This window comes from Crinia signifera, chromosome 7 (assembly GCF_055691185.1).
Source record: "Crinia signifera chromosome 7, ASM5569118v1, whole genome shotgun sequence".
Classification (NCBI taxonomy): Eukaryota; Metazoa; Chordata; class Amphibia; order Anura; family Myobatrachidae; genus Crinia; species Crinia signifera.
The window spans coordinates 133,197,206-133,215,473 of record NC_139223.1 but is presented as its reverse complement, the minus strand read 5'-3'; the positions used below and the strand labels follow the sequence as shown (position 1 = coordinate 133,215,473).

At 44.0% G+C, this 18,268-nt stretch overlaps 1 protein-coding gene across 2 annotated transcripts in view; it reads left to right on the top strand.

Moving 5' to 3' along the window:
* ACVR2A (activin A receptor type 2A) overlaps positions 1 to 18,268 on the top strand; it is a 78,539-nt gene that overhangs the window by 52,181 nt on the left and 8,090 nt on the right. Inside the window, exons 3-11 of one of the 2 annotated variants that reach the window (XM_083153845.1) lie at positions 221 to 330; positions 2,138 to 2,292; positions 7,864 to 7,887; positions 9,219 to 9,362; positions 14,107 to 14,250; positions 14,552 to 14,697; positions 15,971 to 16,085; positions 17,814 to 17,952; positions 18,118 to 18,248. In XM_083153845.1, coding sequence (XP_083009971.1) covers positions 221 to 330; positions 2,138 to 2,292; positions 7,864 to 7,887; positions 9,219 to 9,362; positions 14,107 to 14,250; positions 14,552 to 14,697; positions 15,971 to 16,085; positions 17,814 to 17,952; positions 18,118 to 18,248 — 1,108 coding nt within the window. The remainder of the gene's footprint in view (positions 1 to 220; positions 331 to 2,137; positions 2,293 to 7,863; positions 7,888 to 9,218; positions 9,363 to 14,106; positions 14,251 to 14,551; positions 14,698 to 15,970; positions 16,086 to 17,813; positions 17,953 to 18,117; positions 18,249 to 18,268) is intronic. The other variant, XM_083153846.1, reaches the window with a different exon arrangement.

Here is an 18,268-nt window from a genome sequence, read left to right as displayed (position 1 = left end):
GGGAAAGGGGAGCAGGGTCAGAGGCGGAAATAGTGGCGGTGCTAGGGGGCACCAGCGAAAATCTTGCCTAGGGCGTCATTTAGGCTAGGGCCGGCTCTGTATACTAAACCTTCCCCCCCCCCCCCATTACAAAATAGAAAACTACTTTCGGAGATGTAGGTGTGCATGCTTTAAAACATTATATAGTAAAAATCTTGTGTTTCCGCATTGTTCCATTCAGAAATTATTGTACAGAAAGGAAGGAGACCCCAGATGTGTTTTTCTGTTGCTGTGAAGGCAATGCTTGCAATGAGCGATTCTTCCACGTCCCGGAAACGGAGACTACACATCGTAAGTTCTATCATCCTGTCCTGCTTTATATGGAGCTATACAATATTATTATATCCTGCAGCTTACAGCAATATGTAAAAAGCTCCATGCAAGTGGACGAAACAAGTTTTAAAGCTACGGTGACAATGAGTAATGTGCAGCGCATCCAGCTTCCTCCTGTAGGTAATAGGAGGAGTTCTTGGTATTTGCTATGGGGAGCACACAGGCACTGTATAGGGAAAGACCAGACTTGTCTGACTATGAAATTGCTTCTAGACCAGCTCCACCATTTAATAATTATTTGCGGCAAATGTTTTCATTTGCAGACATGTATATTAATCACTCTGATCACTGTGTTTTATCCCTAAGAACAGCCATATAAAGGCTACTAAACAGTTACAGATTAGTTTGATGAAATACAGATGTTATGTACGTGATCAGAAAACATTTCTCAGCTTATAGAGGATACCCCTGATTGATGTTAAAGGAGTTGATGGGATGTTGGCTAGGGGCTTATTACTGTACTATAATTTTTTCACCGTTAAGCCTGTATTCAAGCATCTATAAGAGAAGATACGGTACTTGTGAGTTATCCGGGCTGCCGATTTTTTCATCGCGCCCGAAATCGGGGGCATCGCGTCGGTCGTGGCCGTTATAAGGAGCCGCGACGCGATGCCCACGATTTCCCATAGACAGTAATGTTAAAAGACGCGATGGACCCGATTTCCGACACGATTTCCCATAGACAGTAATGTTAAAAGACGCGATGGACCCGATTTCCCATAGACAGCAATGTTAAAATAAAATTACAATGTGACATTGGCCAATATGTTTTTAAAAAAAATGTTTCATGGCCCCCCACCACCGTTAACGCCACCCCGCTATTGACGCCAACCCGAAGCGTGGCGAGCGCAGCGAGCCCGCGAGGGGCGGCGGTACGCGTCCTCCGACCTTTTCATGCCCTACTATCCACTAGGGCGTGGAGTGAGAATAGAATAGTGTGGCGAGCGCAGCGAGCCACCGAGCCCGAAGCGTGGCGAGGGGACGCGGACACCTTCACCGGTATCCGCGTGCCCTTGCGGGCTTCACAGGTGTCCGCGTCCCCTCGCGGGGCACGCTGCGCTCGCCACGCTTCGGGCTCGGTGGCTCGCTGCGCTCGCCACACTATTCTATTCTCACTCCACGCCCTAGTGGATAGTAGGGCATGAAAAGGTCAGAGGACGCGTACCGCCGCCCCTCGCGGGCTCGCTGCGCTCGCCACGCTTCGGGTTGCCGTCAATAGCGGGGTGGCGTTAACGGTGGTGGGGGGCCATGAAACATTTTTTTTAAAAACATATTGCCCAATTTCACATTGTAATTTTATTTTAACATTGCTGTCTATGGGAAATCGGGTCCATCGCGTCTTTTAACATTACTGTCTATGGGAAATCGTGGGCATCGGGTCGCGGCCCCTTATAACGGCCACGACCGACGCGATGCCCCCGATATCGTGTCTTTTAACATTACTGTCTATGGGAAATCGGGGGCATCGCGTCGCGGCCCCTTATAACGGCCACGACCGACGTGATGCCCCCGATTTGGAGCTAAATCGTGGGCATCGCGTCGGTCGGGTGTCCTTAAGTTAACCAAACTTAAGGACAAAATCGGCAGCCCGGATAACTCACAAGTACCGAAGATCCTAATGTATGATCCTAGCAGTGTCTGTAAACTGCTTCATAGAGAAAACAGCAGTAGAACAGTTAGATTCAGTGCACGCATTTCCATTCTGAAGGTGAATCCTGTAGTGAAGTCCTTTGCCCTCTGCTGAATTCTTCATTTCCTTTTACAGCCACCTCAAATCCAGTTACAACGAAGCCGCCTCTGTTCAATACTCTACTTTATTCTCTGGTGCCTATCATGGGATTTGCTGTAATCATCCTATTTTCTTTCTGGATGTACAGACATCATAAACTTGCTTATCCTCCGGTTTTGGTCCCCACACAGGTGAGTCCCTCATGTTACACATGCATTTAGTGAGACCTCATTCTTTAGTGTTGAAATACTATGATTTATTGCATGGCTATGGCCATGGGCACTGGCCTTATACTTTCCCAATTATATTCCTCATTATGGTTAGTAGTAGTATTTATTTATTTTTAATACATTTTACATTTCTGTAGCTGGTCCATGTGTGTTTTTATAACGTCTGCTCAAAAATTGCTCTAGTATAGATATAGCCAGTCTGGTATTGATCAATACTTATGCGGTTCTTCAATGAACATGAACCGATTGTCATGATACAGTGTAGCTACACAGCTCAACACTGGTCCTGAAGATACTGAGAAGCTTGTGTCATCAACTGATCCAAGACTCTGTAAATGCTGACGGAGTAGAAGAGTTCATTAAATAGAACAAACCCTTATGGGTATGCCTTACGCAATATCCAGGGTTCTCTATACTGATTATCAGACTGCACTGTACCCTGTATACGTCACATCTCTTGGCTGTGAGCGAAATAAAACATTCTCCTTGGGCGAAAGGGGTCCTAGGAGACTTGTAACTGGTAATATTTAATTTGTTTTACCGTAGGTTCATTGACATTACTTTATCTTAAGCTTACCTGGACAATAACTCAGTAAACTCATTGCAGCCTCTATATTAGTAGGCTATTTCTGTACCTGGAACCAGATGTGCCAAGCTTAAGAAAGAGATTAAATGGAGAGTGATAACCAACCAACCTGCTCCTAACTAATTTTTCTTTCATCCACTAGGGTACACTGGAAAGCCTTTACACGGGTGCCGGACGGGGTACCCACAGGCATTCACCCGTCGTCGGGATCCCGACTGTCAAAACACCGACAGTCGGGTTCCCGACGGCCGCTGGCTATTTTCCCTCGTGGGGGTCCACGGCCCCCATAGAGGGAGAATACGCGAACCCCCGCAGTGCAGTGAGCCCTCAACGGCTTTGTTGCGCTCGCCATGCTGTTTGAGTCCGGCCAGTCGAGATTCCGACTGTCGGACCCCTATACCACACCCCTTTACACTTGGTTATAGAGGTGTGGTTAGTGGGAGCTGGGCACTGCTAAAATTCAAGTGTGAGGTTCCTCCGCCTCTACTACCTATCAGCCCCAATTAAAAAAAATGTGCTGGTCACTATGGACTCTGCTCTGGTGTTTAATATTTTTTGTTTTATTTTCAACTTTTTCTGCTCAACCTTTCTCATTTAATCAAAAGCAGGGGTCAGAGTGTAAAGCACCCATAACTTCTCACTGCTGTGGGAAAGTCAGGTAGTCAGTCAGGGCTTATTTGAAATGTGCGGCCGCCGCCTCCTCCCTATTCTAAATTTTTCTATCCCCCAGCTCCAACTAACCACACCTCCTATACCCAAGTGTAAAGGCTTTTCAGTGTTCGGTACTTGTGTATTTTGGCGGCGCCCCCGATGTCCGTCGTACGACGAACAGATCGCATCGCATCGCATGCCATGCACCCGATGGCATGCGATGCGATGCGACGCGATTTTGACCCCCTATACGACCAAAAATCGTATAAGCACCCTAAAGGGTGCTTTTGAGCACCCAAATGGGTGCTTACAATGTTAAATGCACCCCCACGCCACCCCCCACTATAAACGTGAACCCGAAGCGTGGCGAGCGCAGCGGTACGCGTCCTACGACCTTTTCATACCCCCACTATCCACGTCGGCGTGGAGTTGAGAATAGAATAGTGTGGCGAGCGCAGCGAGCCACCGAGCCCGAAGCGTGGCGAGCGCAGCGAGCCCCGCGAGGGGACGCGGATACCTTCACAGTTATACGCGTCCCCTCGCGGGCTTCACAGGTGTCCGTGGCGACGCGGACACCTGTGAAGCCCGCGAGGGGACGCGTTTACCTGTGAAGGTATCCGCGTCCCCTCGCGGGGCTCGCTGCGCTCGCCACGCTTCGGGCTCGGTGGCTCGCTGCGCTCGCCACACTATTCTATTCTCAACTCCACGCCGACGTGGATAGTGGGGGTATGAAAAGGTCGTAGGACGCGTACCGCCGCCCCTCGCGGGCTCGCTGCGCTCGCCACGCTTCGGGTTCACGTTTATAGTGGGGGGTGGCGTGGGGGTGCATTTAACATTGTAAGCACCCATTTGGGTGCTTAACATTGTATAAGCACCCATTAGGGTGCTTATACAATGTTTAATCGCATCGCATCGCATCGTATGGCATCGTATGCCATGTACAATGGCATACAATTTCAAAATTGTATGCCATCGTGCACTATCGTACGATATCGCGTCGCATCGCATACCATCGTATGTGTTATGGTATGCGATGCGATGGGCGCCGCCAAAATACACAAGTACCCAGTGTTCCATGTACCAAAATCCAATTTTTTTAAACCCAGCCTGCAACAAGACAGTTAGGAGCTGATTGGCTGGCTGTTTATCACTCTCCACCTTTTGAAGCTTGGTGCATTTGGTCCCTGCTCTTGGATTAAGTAAATCTATATACAGTACTTTTTAATCTTAAAATATTAGAACAAAGTTTGTACATATGGTCCTATAGTCACGCTCTTACATTTTTACAAAGCGTTATCCAGATATAGTGTACACATTGTTTTAATAAACACATTGCAAATACTGTACAGACATGTTGGCTGTGTCACTGTTGATCTGATGCAACTTAATGTAAAAGTTCTTGTGCTTATCTGTTACACTGTGCCGCATCCATGCCTGTAACAGCTTTAGGTTTTTTTGGGACCATTTGTTTATAGTAATTTGGGACAAGTGTACATTATGGAGATGAATGGCATTACCTGCCCTGGGATTCAACACTTTTATTTGCTTTATAATTGACAGAAAGTGTAGCGATGTACAAGCAGATGCTGTAATTGCCAGTTTTGCCTTTCAGTATAGACTTCTAAAAACTCGGAGTAAACTTTGTGGTCAGAAATTACTCGGGGGGGGGGGGGGGGGCTGGCTATGTATAATGGCGCTGTGTTTATTGTGTGTGTAAATGGAAATCATACAGATGCAAGCTGCCTGTTGTCTTTATTAATGCTAACCATGCAAGTCTTTAGTGAATGGTAATCTCGAGCAAAAGTGCATTATCTGCATAATGTAGCATTGTTCCTGCATAGCACAGCTCACCCCTTCCCTACTGTTTGCTTTCTACATTATCTGTTCACACCACATGGTAGCTGAGCCAAGAATAAACAACCTATTTTCCTACCTACAGTATGTGTCCTCTAGAATTACCTTTCCTATGGGTGGAGGTTAGTGATTGTGCAGAGAAAATGAATACATGGAGCAATATTCAATTGTTTCTAGCTGCTGGGGAATTCAAGAGGAGTAATATTCTATAGTCTTTTATTTATTTTATTTTTATTGTAACCAGAGCGGTCTAGTGTAGCTGGGTGGAGCAGCTAAACCCGTCTGAAGCAATTGCCACAAAATGTCCTGTTACAGCGCTTCAAAATGTCACTTTTCACTCATTTTAGCTCTTTCCCTGGGGAATACGGCGCCTTCAAACTGAGAAGGGGGCAGTTAGCATTTGCATAGTTCCCATGGGCATCCATTATGTGTGTGTCAACAAAACAATTGAATTGGCCCCATTGTAAATGGTAATCTATATAAAGGTTTAGTAGTGACATTCTAGTGAAATGGACTAATCATAATTACCAACCTGTTATCTCTATCACGATTGCGAACACAACAATCAGTCCTACACCACAAGCTGGCTGCCTAGTTGTCATACTTGACTCTGAACTTTCCTTTGTTCCCCACATTCAATCTGTCTTAATATCATACTACATGCATCTAATAAACATTTAACATATGCCGTTACCGTACACAAGACATCGCTAAAACTCTAATCCATGCTCTCATCATCTCCCGCATTGATTAGTGCAATCATCTCCTTACGGGCTTCCCCAATATGGGCTCTCACCACTACAATCCATCATGAATGCAGCTGGGAGTCTAATCTTCCTCGCCAGGCTATTGTCTGCAGAGCTACTCTCAGTCCCTCCATTGGCTACCTGTAGTCTATCGTACTCAATAAAAAATACTTTTTACTTACACACAAAGCCATCAACCAAACTACACCAACATATATCTGTTATCTCAAAATATCTCCCTACTCGCCCTCTTCGCTCCTCGCAAGATCTTTTTCTCTCACCCACATGCATTACTAGCTCCCAGACTTTCTCCAGGCTACACCCACTCTGGAATGCCCTCCCACGCGCAATAGTACTCCTCCAGTCTCTAATCCTTCAAGGGTTCCCTGAAAACTCACCACCACATAACTTTATTATGCCTTTCCTATCCAATCACATCCCCACTGTACAGGCCACACATGTCCGTTCTTTCTTTGTAACACTTTTCATCCTCCTGACCCCTGGCCAAACTGCTGGGTTACAGTATCTTACAGCACACCAGGAACCTTTGCATTCTGGTGGAGTTTATGCAATAAAGAGCACCTATCATTGTGTATCAGTGCCTATAGATTGTAAGCTTGCGAGCAGGGCCCTCATACCTTTAGACTATCTGTAAATACCCAGTTTGTTGTATCACAGTCTCCAATTGTAAAGCATAATGGAATATGCTAAACGAAATAAGAAACTGTTAATAAATAAATGAAATAAATAATCTAATAATATTTATTAACATGACATTAGAGTGACATTGGTTCAAGCTACGACTATAAGTGTGCAGTATTAGGCAGCTGGGTTACAGGACATGGCAGAATTTAGTACATTGTTTATTGTAGATTGTTTTTTTTTCTATGCAATAAAGTTGTATGATTACTATCTGTATTTATAATATAAAATTGAGGTTTTTGAACCTTTTGGATTAATATTTGTTGGTGGTTGTTCCGGGTATTAATTAGAACCGTTCTCTTGTCTTTCCAAGTATGAAGCCATTTGCTTGTTGTGTCTGATTCTTTGACAGGACTGCCGGTCTCTGCACCTAGTGGTACAGTCACTTACTCTGGAGCTATTCTGTTAAGCAGCCATGATCCCAGTCATATGCTGCATCCTGCACAATAATTGTTACTTTACCATCCTGACTACTTGCATTGTGTTAATTGAACACTTTATACTGTTAGCTGGTCCCTGTAAACAGATTTATATTTCCCTGCTCAGCGAACTTCATATAAACTCTTTGTGCTTTCCAGTTACTAGAGAAAGTGTAGCTTTGTCTGCACCTCACGGGTAGGAGGTAATGAAATGACATATCTGTTCAGTTGATTACTCCTAGAAGTGGCCTGTGTGCTCCATTCAGCAAAGCAGCTCTCTTGCTGCTGTCCTCTTCTCATCACCTGTCAAGTTTTTTATTTGTATTACAAGAGCGGCCTCTTGTGGACAAGAGTAAAAACGCACACTACGTGATTACAGCGCTTAATGGATCGAGGTGCAGTTTTCCAACCATGTTTACAATTATGGATGGGATCGATTTGGCCCAACACCATTGTTTTTTGTAGTCAGCGGCCAATTCTAAAACGCATGCAATTCTAGGAATGTAAATTTGACCTGAGCTATTAATGAGGTGCAGATAGTAATTCCTTTTGCATATGTGTTTTTCTTCACAAGCACGCCTTTCACATTATGATAGAGGTAAGATGACTTGTTTCTGCAGATTGGTAACTCCCAGTGCTATGCATGATACTTTTGTGGGTTTCTTCCAGACTATAACCTGCAGACACGCACACCAACCCGCGCACTTGCTCGCTCAGCCATGCTGGATTCATTGCAATGCATTAATAGCGACCCAAAACTCCCTAACCATTTCTAAATCGCAATACAAATCGCTTTGCTCACTGACATAGGAGCTGCCTTACAGAAAGATTAATGCCAATATTTTATGTTCTGTATGTTTCATTTTTATTTATTTTTTACTATTAAATACCCTAATTTATACCTATAGAACTTGTGTGGGTGGAACAATTAAAGATGCTTGATTAGTTAGAGCTGTTTTTAATGGTAACAATTGAAACAATATTTGTTCTGTTGTACAGCATGCATTGTAGCTGTTTTGAGGCATCTCCCCGCTAGCTGTTACACATATAGGGGCAAATGCAGAGTTACTCTTACTCTTCGCCAAAGCCGTGCTCAGAAACACTGGCGCTGCATACACAACTGTCACCTCTCTTCTGGTTTCTGCAGGGAACATTACTGGGTGGGAACGGTGTTCACAGAGGGCGTGTTTTGGCGGTTCTGCGGGCTGAGCAGGATTGTGCATATAGATATTTCTGTTATCCTACTGCTCTTTTGCACTAGGTTTTGGGTTATTGCAAGTGAGGGTGTTGGCTATGAAAGCAAGCATATGGCTACTGTAGTTAACTCGCCCACAGAGATCTATACAATTATGCATACAGGCAAATATACGCATTTAGGGGCGGTCGTTTCCCAGCATGGCGATGTAGCTCAGACCTATTCAGTTGGTTGCATAGTAAACCAGAGGGCGTGGTGCTGTCCGTTGTATTGCTCTGTGCACCTAACCCTGGACGGAGCTACATCTCCAAGCTGGGAATTTAATTACCAACCTTAGTTCCATGGACACAATGCGAAGCTATTACCGGAGACTTGCTTGGAACTCTGCATCAGCCCCATAATATATAGCTGTACGGGAGTTGCTGTCACTGGTGTCTTACTCTTCCTTCTAAATGCCTACAAAAGGTCTTCATTTAATTGTTTTGTGTCATAAATTCACACGTATCACATTGCATGTGCTACATGTCTGCAACATTTCTCATCCTTCTGTCAGAATATTATGGTTTAGATGATTCCAGCTGTACAGCCCAATCTGGCAGGATAGTGTATTTTATCACGCTGAGTTACAATGTGGGTATATGCATTTCCGTAGTTATTGCACATATGACACTGACAGATTAATACTGTGTTCCCATAACACACGACCAGACGTTAACAGCCACTCTCTCTTCCAGGATCCAGGGCCTCCCCCACCTTCTCCCCTGCTGGGGTTAAAGCCTCTGCAGTTGTTAGAGGTGAAAGCTCGAGGAAGGTTTGGCTGCGTGTGGAAAGCACAGTTATTAAACGAACTTGTAGCTGTCAAAATATTCCCCTTACAGGTATGTATTGGCATGCTCAAACTTGATGATCCAAATACTTCAATTTGATTGCTCAGACTTGTTATCGCCATTCAAAGTATACAAAAATGTGTTTTAAGGAAATGTTTTCTCAGTGTAGCCTGAGTGCGTGTTTAATTCCTGCCCACCCACCAGAACCCCCAACATTGTCAGAGAATATAACAATGTTAGGATTAACTGGGGCTGGAATATGCCGAGCAATGTTATATATTTTTCTTAAGATTTGGCATCTTGTGTGCATCACAGAATCTAGCTTGTGAATGTAACCGTGCATTAATTGGTTTTATGCATGTGTCAAGTCAGAATCTGGATTTTTCACAGAAAAGGTTTAGGTTGACATGCACATGGTGGATGTAAAATGTATCAGCATGACAAGTGAATCGTACTGCTCAGGTGTCGACCACTGACACTAAAAACATAAGACTTGTGTCGACATTTTCCATGTGTCAATCTTTTTGCTGTCACCTTATTGGCGGTCAACCTAGACGTTGTGTGAGCTATACCACGCCCTATTAAGTTGTAGATGAAGCACAGTGGATAAAGCTGGGACCACTCACTTCTGAGCTGTGTCCAGTTTCAGATGGCGTGGCACGCAACTAGACAAACGCTGTGCTCCAAATTTATCTTTGTTCTTTGTCACTACATTGGGCAGTATTCAATGAGAAAAATTCTCCGTGTTTTATGGAGAATTTGTGCTTTGTTCGCCTTGGACGGAGCATTTTGCTCTCCAAAAGCGAGCAACCCTATTCAATGTAAAATATTCTCCGTCTTTCTAAGTGATTTTCGCCATCTCTCTCCGTGTAGAAATTCTCCATCTTTTGATGGAGATCTGGAATGTGAACTTTTAAACTAAAAGGTTTTTTTTTTAAATTTTGGTGTCAAAAAATCTGTTTGTTTTTTTTCCGTAAAGGGGCATGTTATTTGGTACTTGTTTCCTAGCACGGCCACAATCGTAAGTAATCGTGTCCCTTAATTAAGGGACACGATTACCCCGATGGACCCGATTTCTTTTGAAATCAGGTCCATTTTGCCGGCTAGGAAACAAAAATCGGGTGCATCGCGTCGGTCGGGACCATTAACATTGGTCCCGACGCGACCGACGCGATGCACCCGATATTTCCATTGACTTCAATGTTAAAAAAATTTTTAACATTGAAATCTTGTCGGGAAGTTAAAATATCGGGGGCATCGCGTCGGTCGGGACCATTAACATTGGTCCCGACGCGATGCGACGCGATGCACCCGATTTTTGCATAGGATTCAATGTTAAAAAAAATTTTAACATTGAAATGGTGTAAAAATGTCAAAAAATGTGAAATGGGTCAATATGACCCATTTCACATTATAAATGTCCCCGTCGTCGCCCCACGATAGACGGCAACCCGAAGCGTGGCGAGCGGCGGCGGTACGCGTCCTCCGACCTTTTCATGCCCTACTATCCACTAGGGCGTGGAGTGAGAATAGAATAGTGTGGCGAGCGCAGCGAGCCACCGAGCCCGAAGCGTGGCGAGCGCAGCGAGCCCCGCGAGGGGACGCGGATATCTTCACAGTTATACGCGTCCCTTCGCGGGCTTCACAGGTGTCCGTGGCGACGCGGACAGCTGTGAAGCCCGCGAAGGGACGCGTTTACCTGTGAAGGTATCCGCGTCCCCTCGCGGGGCTCGCTGCGCTCGCCACGCTTCGGGCTCGGTGGCTCGCTGCGCTCGCCACACTATTCTATTCTCACTCCACGCCCTAGTGGATAGTAGGGCATGAAAAGGTCGGAGGACGCGTACCGCCGCCCCTCGCGGGCTCGCTGCGCTCGCCACGCTTCGGGTTGCCGTCTATCGTGGGGTGGGGTTTACGCGCTTGAATTTGGGGGGGTTGGGAATTTTTTTCATTCAATCCAATGTAAAATTGGGTCCCAGGGACCCAATTTACATTGGATTTAATGAAAAAATCGGGTGAAAAATCGGTCGGTCGCGTCGATCGCATCGCATGCGACCAAATCGCATGCGATGCGATCGACCCGATTTTTTTCAGCACGATCACCCCGATCTTAATCGGTGTGGCCGTGCTAGGAAACAAGTACCTGTTATTTTTATTCATGTGCTTATAGCACATGAATATATATTTAATTGAAAAAAAAAAAAATTTAAATTTTTTATTTTTATTTTTGGTACTTCTTTACTTTAACGGCGCCACTAGATAGGACAGATAGGATACTAGATAGGATACGATTTTGTATGCGATTTGACATAAGATATCGCATAAGATATAGGATAAGATTTACTATCCATTTCATTACCCCACTATCCACTAGGGCGTGGAGTTGATTTTATATAGCGTGGCGAGCGCAGCGAGCCACCGAGCCCGAAGCGTGGCGAGCGGACACGGAATGTATTTTATGGAATTGCATGCAAATGGCATGCAATATTGGGGACTTGCTTTGAAACAACATCCGTGTCCCCTCGCGGGGCTCGCTGCGCTCGCCACGCTTCGGGCTCGGTGGCTCACTGCGCTCGCCACGCTATATAAAATCAACTCCACGCCCTAGTGGATAGTGGGGTAATGAAATGGATAGTAAATCTTATCCTATATCTTATGCGATATCTTATGTCAAATCGCATACAAAATCGTATCCTATCTAGTATCCTATCTGTCCTATCTAGTGGCGCCGTGAAAGTAAAGAAGTACCTTATTTTTTTTTACACAGTGCAGCCAGCAGGGGGCCGGAGCGCTCGAGCCGCTCATTAGATATTCATATATTCACTGCAACCGATCGTTAATATGCACGATCGGGTGCAGTGAATACTGGGTCCCCCGCTGGCTATAGGGGGGGCAGCCTGGGTCCCAGGGAGCCCACCGCCCCTCCACATTCCTCTGGAGCAGCCAGGTAGACTTTAATCTCTCTGGCTGCTTCCGTCCCCCGGCTCCCTGCCGCGGACGCTCGTCCGCTGCAGGGGTTAAGACTCGCCGCGAGTGGCGGCGAGCATCAGCCACATTGAATAGTGGATAAAGAGAGTGCATGGCGAGCGAAATAAAACGCTCTCCATGCACGGAGAATTTTCTCATTGAATACTGCCCATTGTGTTTTCATTTTGTGAATGAGAGAAAGACACCTGGCAGATTCCCCTAGGACAGGGCTATCCAACTCCAGTCCTCGAGAGCTACTAACCACCTAGTGGTGGACAGGTACATTCATTACTCATTAACACAGGTGGAGCTAATTGCTTTACTTGATTCTGTGAGGAGACCTGGAAAATATTAACTATGGGTAGCTCTTGAGGACTGGAGTTGGTTACCCCATACCTGCTAGGACCTGGCATGCTAATTGGAGCTAACTGATTGAAGCATTGAATCTAGAGTTGAGTTATCAAACATATTTTCAAATATTTGTGTGTATTTTACTTTGAGTGTGATAAATCAATGATCTGTTAAATATCGCAATGAAAACCCTGTTTAGTGTGTGTGTAAAACTTTCTATATGTTGATGTATGGAATAAAAAAATTGAATCAAAATGTGCAACATGGGGGGAAATCAGTTGTGCTTCTGCCCCCTGCTGGATGTCTATAGTAATGGGCGTCTATTGGAGCTATTCAATAGTTGCTCCAATCAGATGCCCATTACCCACAGCACACCCATTATTTATTTTAGCCTCGTTAAGGTGCCCACACACTAGAACGATTTTTGGGCCGATTGGCCGATTTCTGATAAATCAGCCGATATATCAGACGATGTTTACCAATAATCGGTCGAAAATCGTCCGATTTCGGTCCGATGCACGCTCCCGTGGATCTTTAGCTGAATCTTCTGATCTTACGTGCTGCACAAAAGATCAGAAGATTTAACAAAAGATCCATAGGAACGCACACGGGATCTTAAGAAAAATCTTTGGTAAAGATGTGCGCTTGCCTGAAATCTTTTGTCCAGGACGGGAAAAAGATTTCAAGGCTAATTAATGCGCACATCTTATGATCGCAGATCTTTCTAGTGTGTGGGCACCTTAAGTGTCTGCGCCTACACCTGGACTTCTAGATGCCAACAATTTAGATAAGTTTAACCGCGTTAAATGGTAATGAAAGTCTCATCAGCATAACAATGAAATTGCTCTGATAGACACCCATTATAGATGGCCAGCAGGGGGTGCACTGCACAATTTATTTCCCCCATTGTATTGGTGTGTGATTGCTGCTCCCACAAAGGATAAGATGGATAAGAGAATTTAGGTTGTACGTTCTAATGGTCAGGGAATGATTACATATTGAAAGCTCTGACTGTGCTATACAAATATGATACAAACTGAAACAATTATTTTAAGAGTTATTTAGTTTTAAAGGAAATAAGCAGATTTTGTGTGACGTTTTGGTGGCTGCATTGGAAAGACAGCCTAGTATTTAGTAAATCAGACACATTGGTTCAGATTCAATTATGCATAAGGACATAAAGAGCCCATTTCTGGGTATTAATATACAGAAACTTCACTTATTTGGGATGTTTTATATCAACATTTTCCCAGAAAGATGCATGGAAGATAGCTCCTACAAGACTCCCTTAAATCTCTACCTTCAGGTTATTCTGCATGGACAAAGTTTTTAATCACCTTGCCTTAGAGTTAATAAGTGGAGAGTAAATGTCGTGAAGGCAATCCAGCAAGTACTTAAGTATGTTCACGAGCTTGTAATGTACTGTACTAGTGTATTAACTCGCCAAAAATGAAATGTTCTTCACTTTTTTTTTATTTAGGACAAATTGTCATGGCAAAATGAGTATGAAATGTACAGCCTGCCGGGCATGAAACATGAAAATATTCTGCAGTTCATTGGTGCAGAAAAGCGTGGTACAAATTTGGACACAGATCTGTGGCTAATAACAATGTTCCACGAAAAGGTAAATGGCTGCTGTTGGCTTAGGACAGAGTACACAAAGGCATAATTTAAGGAAATTTAGCCGAAATCACCAATAGACAATATGTACACAGTTGGGGACTCTTTATTTATTTTATCTTAACTTGACAACTGGAAAAGCAATTACTAGTGTCATTCACAGAGGCCAAGAGGGGCTTCAACAAAATGTCTGACTTTACTGTGTACATTGTCGCTTGCTGAATTTGTCTTTCTGGTTAGGAATAGCTCTTATTGAACAGCTGTGTTATTTCCTCTGTGTAATGGTGGTTATTGCCTCTACGCAGGGTTCACTTACAGACTTTCTGAAGGCAAATGTTGTCACTTGGAATGAACTCTATCACATTACTGAAACAATGGCTAGAGGCCTGGCATACCTCCATGAAGATATTCCAGGTCTTAGGGACGGGCATAAACCTGCAATTGCCCACAGGTAAGTCATGTCTGCCCTCCGCCTCCCAGCTTGTTCTTGGCTCAGGGCTCATTAGAGTCTGTAAGTAAGGGGGAATATGTTCAAAATCAAGAATTTGATTACTCTGAGCTAATAGGTTGAAAATAAAACAAAAGTGATGCATCTGTCAGCTATGAAGCAACACTGCTCTTTCTATTTTTCGAAAAATATGGTACTTATGTAATAGCCAGGTGCCCACTAAGCATATAGCTTAGTGGGTGATTCTGCGTAAGAAAATCGCATCGCATGCGTTTTTTTGCATGCGATGTGATTTTCCTATGTATTTTATTCACTGCTCTCTGGCCTTGGGCGGTGCCATTTAATGTAGTATACACTTGTATGACATCCAATGGGACTTAGGCACCCCCCTCCCCCCACTATCCAAGCCACCCCGAAGCGTGGCGCGTGGAGGTGTAATGCATCCTTCCGACCTTTTCATACCCCCACTATCCACGTCGGCGTGGAGTTGATTTTATATAGTGTGGCAAGTGCCGCGATCCACCGAGCCCGAAGCATGGCGAGCGGACGCGAATTACGTTACATGTATTCCTAGTCTCCTCGCGGGGCTCGGTGGTGCGCTGCGCTCGCCACACTATATATAAAATCAACTCCACGCCGACGTGGATAGTTGTAGTATGAAAAGGTCAGGAGGACGCATTCCGCCGCCCCTCGCGGTGCTCGCCATGCTTTGGGGTGGCGTGGATAGTTGAGGGGGTGCCTAAATCCCATTGGATGTCATACAAGTGTATAGAACATTAAATGGCATCGCACCCTATAAAGAGCAGTGAATAAATTACATAGGAAAATCGAATCACATTCAAAAAATCGTACGTAGCGCCCGGCTACTACATAAATACCAAAAATATATATATATATTTTTTTTTTTAATCCATCTATATCTATTTATCTTGTGTCTGCTCTGCATCTTCTATCTCCTATATCTTTCTTGCTACCTACTTTCTATATATATATATATCTGTTTCGTTCTCCCCATGCATTATTGTGAAGGCTCCTCCCCCGGCTGGTAACATTTTCTGGGGAGAACCCTGATCTTTTACTACATTTATATCTCCTATATAACTACCTTATATCCATCTACCTACTTCCTTTATGTATCTACCAGATATTTGTATATATTATATGTTCCTAATGGCAGATAAGATGGGCCAAGTGGCTCTTATCTGCTGTTAAGTTCCATGTTACCAAGATCATGAAGATCTGTGACTTACATTTTCCTATATATGTTTCTATAAAGGGATATCAAGAGCAAAAATATACTCCTGAAAAACAACCTGACAGCTTGTATAGCAGACTTTGGCCTGGCTTTAAAGTTTGAAGCTGGCAAATCTGCTGGCGATACTCATGGTCAGGTAAGTGTGTAGCTCCCATTCATGCCATAAGCGACTGAGCAGATGTTGGGTGTGGACAGTGGTCGCACATAGTCAGCCCCATACTGCTAGAATTTTTGTCCAATATGTAATCACAAACATCAAAAAAAAGGTTGAGGATGGAATTTCACACATTTCTCCATTGTAACCCCTAGGCCTCTCTAGACATCACTTTATTCTGAAATATTACATTTTATTTAAACAAAATATTTGCATACAAGTCTACTCCCAGATCACGTAGCAGCATTATTAATAACCTGTACCATGTGCAGTTAAAATATAGATCACAGTGTATGTAACTAGCACAGCTCTCCCCGTTTTAGTAAATTACAAAAAAAAACTAGCTTCCTGAGAGACCTGTCATCAGAGAATATAAAAGAGCTTAGCTTCTATCCCCCACCATGTCAGTTTGTGTGGGTGGGTCAGAGCACACCCTGATGACAGAGCACTACTACTGCCAATGGTTGCCTAGACAACCACTGACACCACTTTGGCTGCCTAGAGAAAATAGAAAACACCTGTGGTGAACACAGCACAACACAAAACAGTGACCCATAACAAAATGGACAGTCAAAATACTCAATAGATAAAAGTAACATACTAAACAATATATATAGTTACTTATAAATGTCAAAGTATGTCAAAATAGTGTACAAAAGATTACATATGCAAAGAGCATATATAAACTGCACAGAGTTCATATTATTTGGAAAGGGAAACAGTCATCATGTTGAAAGGACAACCTGGGGCAAGGTTGACAAGTCATTAGCTCAACATGGTGTTTTTCACTGTTTTTTTACCCAACATGTGCTGATAGGAGGTATTTCATGCCCTAGGGCTGGGCTGGGCAACACCGGCCCTCCAGATGTTAATGAACTACACATCCCAGGATGCTTTGCATTAGTTTTGCTATGTGGCCATGCTGAAACTGATGCAAGACATGCTGGGATGTGTAGTTCATCAACATCTGGAGGGCCGGTGTTGCCCTGCCCTAGGGCGTGGTGGGAGAATAAAATAGTGTGCCAAGCCCGAAGCATGACGAGCGAAGCGGTGCACTTTATCCTGTGTCGACATTCGGGTAAAAAAATAAAAAGAGAGAAAAAACCCAATGTCGACCTTTTGACTGTCAACCTAGACCCACGTCGACCTAATGACTGTCGACCAACTTATGGTCAACCAAATGATCCAAACCCTTTGAAAAATGTTTGTGATGGGAAGTGTCAAGAAAAGCCTTTTTAAAATAGCTAATAATTTGTGCACAGATTGGGAATTCTTAACAAGAATGTTAGTATTTTTGTAAACAAATTTCATGATCATCTTTGGGTAAAACGCTGCATCTCATGGGTCTCAGCCAAAGATACATCTGGATTCCAAGATAGATAAGGCAGACATTTTTTTTCTCCTTCCCTAGCCCATATAATTTCCCTCATACTTTCTTGATTCCTGCCAGAAGTAGTAAGTAATGACAGGAATGCGTATGTCCTATGATATTCTTGTGCAACATATTGCAGCACGTTTCATAGTAAAACACATTGATAAGTATTCTGTTTGTATTGGTTTTTCCTAACTTTTGCATCCTACTTTATATCTATGTTGTCAGGGAGGTATGGCAGAGGAAATCGTCCCATAAAATATATAGATGTATTATTTAAGCTACAATTTGTTGCACAAAAACATTGTGACTTCCTGACATCTTGATTTTTATTTCAGGTGGGCACTCGGAGGTACATGGCACCAGAAGTGCTAGAGGGTGCCATCAATTTCCAGAGAGATTCCTTCCTGAGGATAGACATGTATGCGCTAGGCTTGGTCCTCTGGGAGCTGGCGTCACGTTGCACGGCGTCTGATGGTTAGTATGAAACAGCGTTCAGTTTGTCATATAACGTACGTGACCCTGCGCCATAGCTCTTTACAGGAATCCTAAGCTACATGATGTATTTAGGATAGGGAGTGGAATTTATTGCTCTACATAAGTATTGGTGACCATTATCTGTTTTCTGACACCTCTCCTTAGGGCCTGTGGATGAATATATGTTACCTTTTGAGGAGGAAGTCGGCCAGCACCCATCTCTCGAGGATATGCAAGAGGTGGTTGTACATAAAAAGAAAAGACCCATTTTAAGGGAATGTTGGCAGAAACATGCAGTAAGTATAAACCTGGCCTG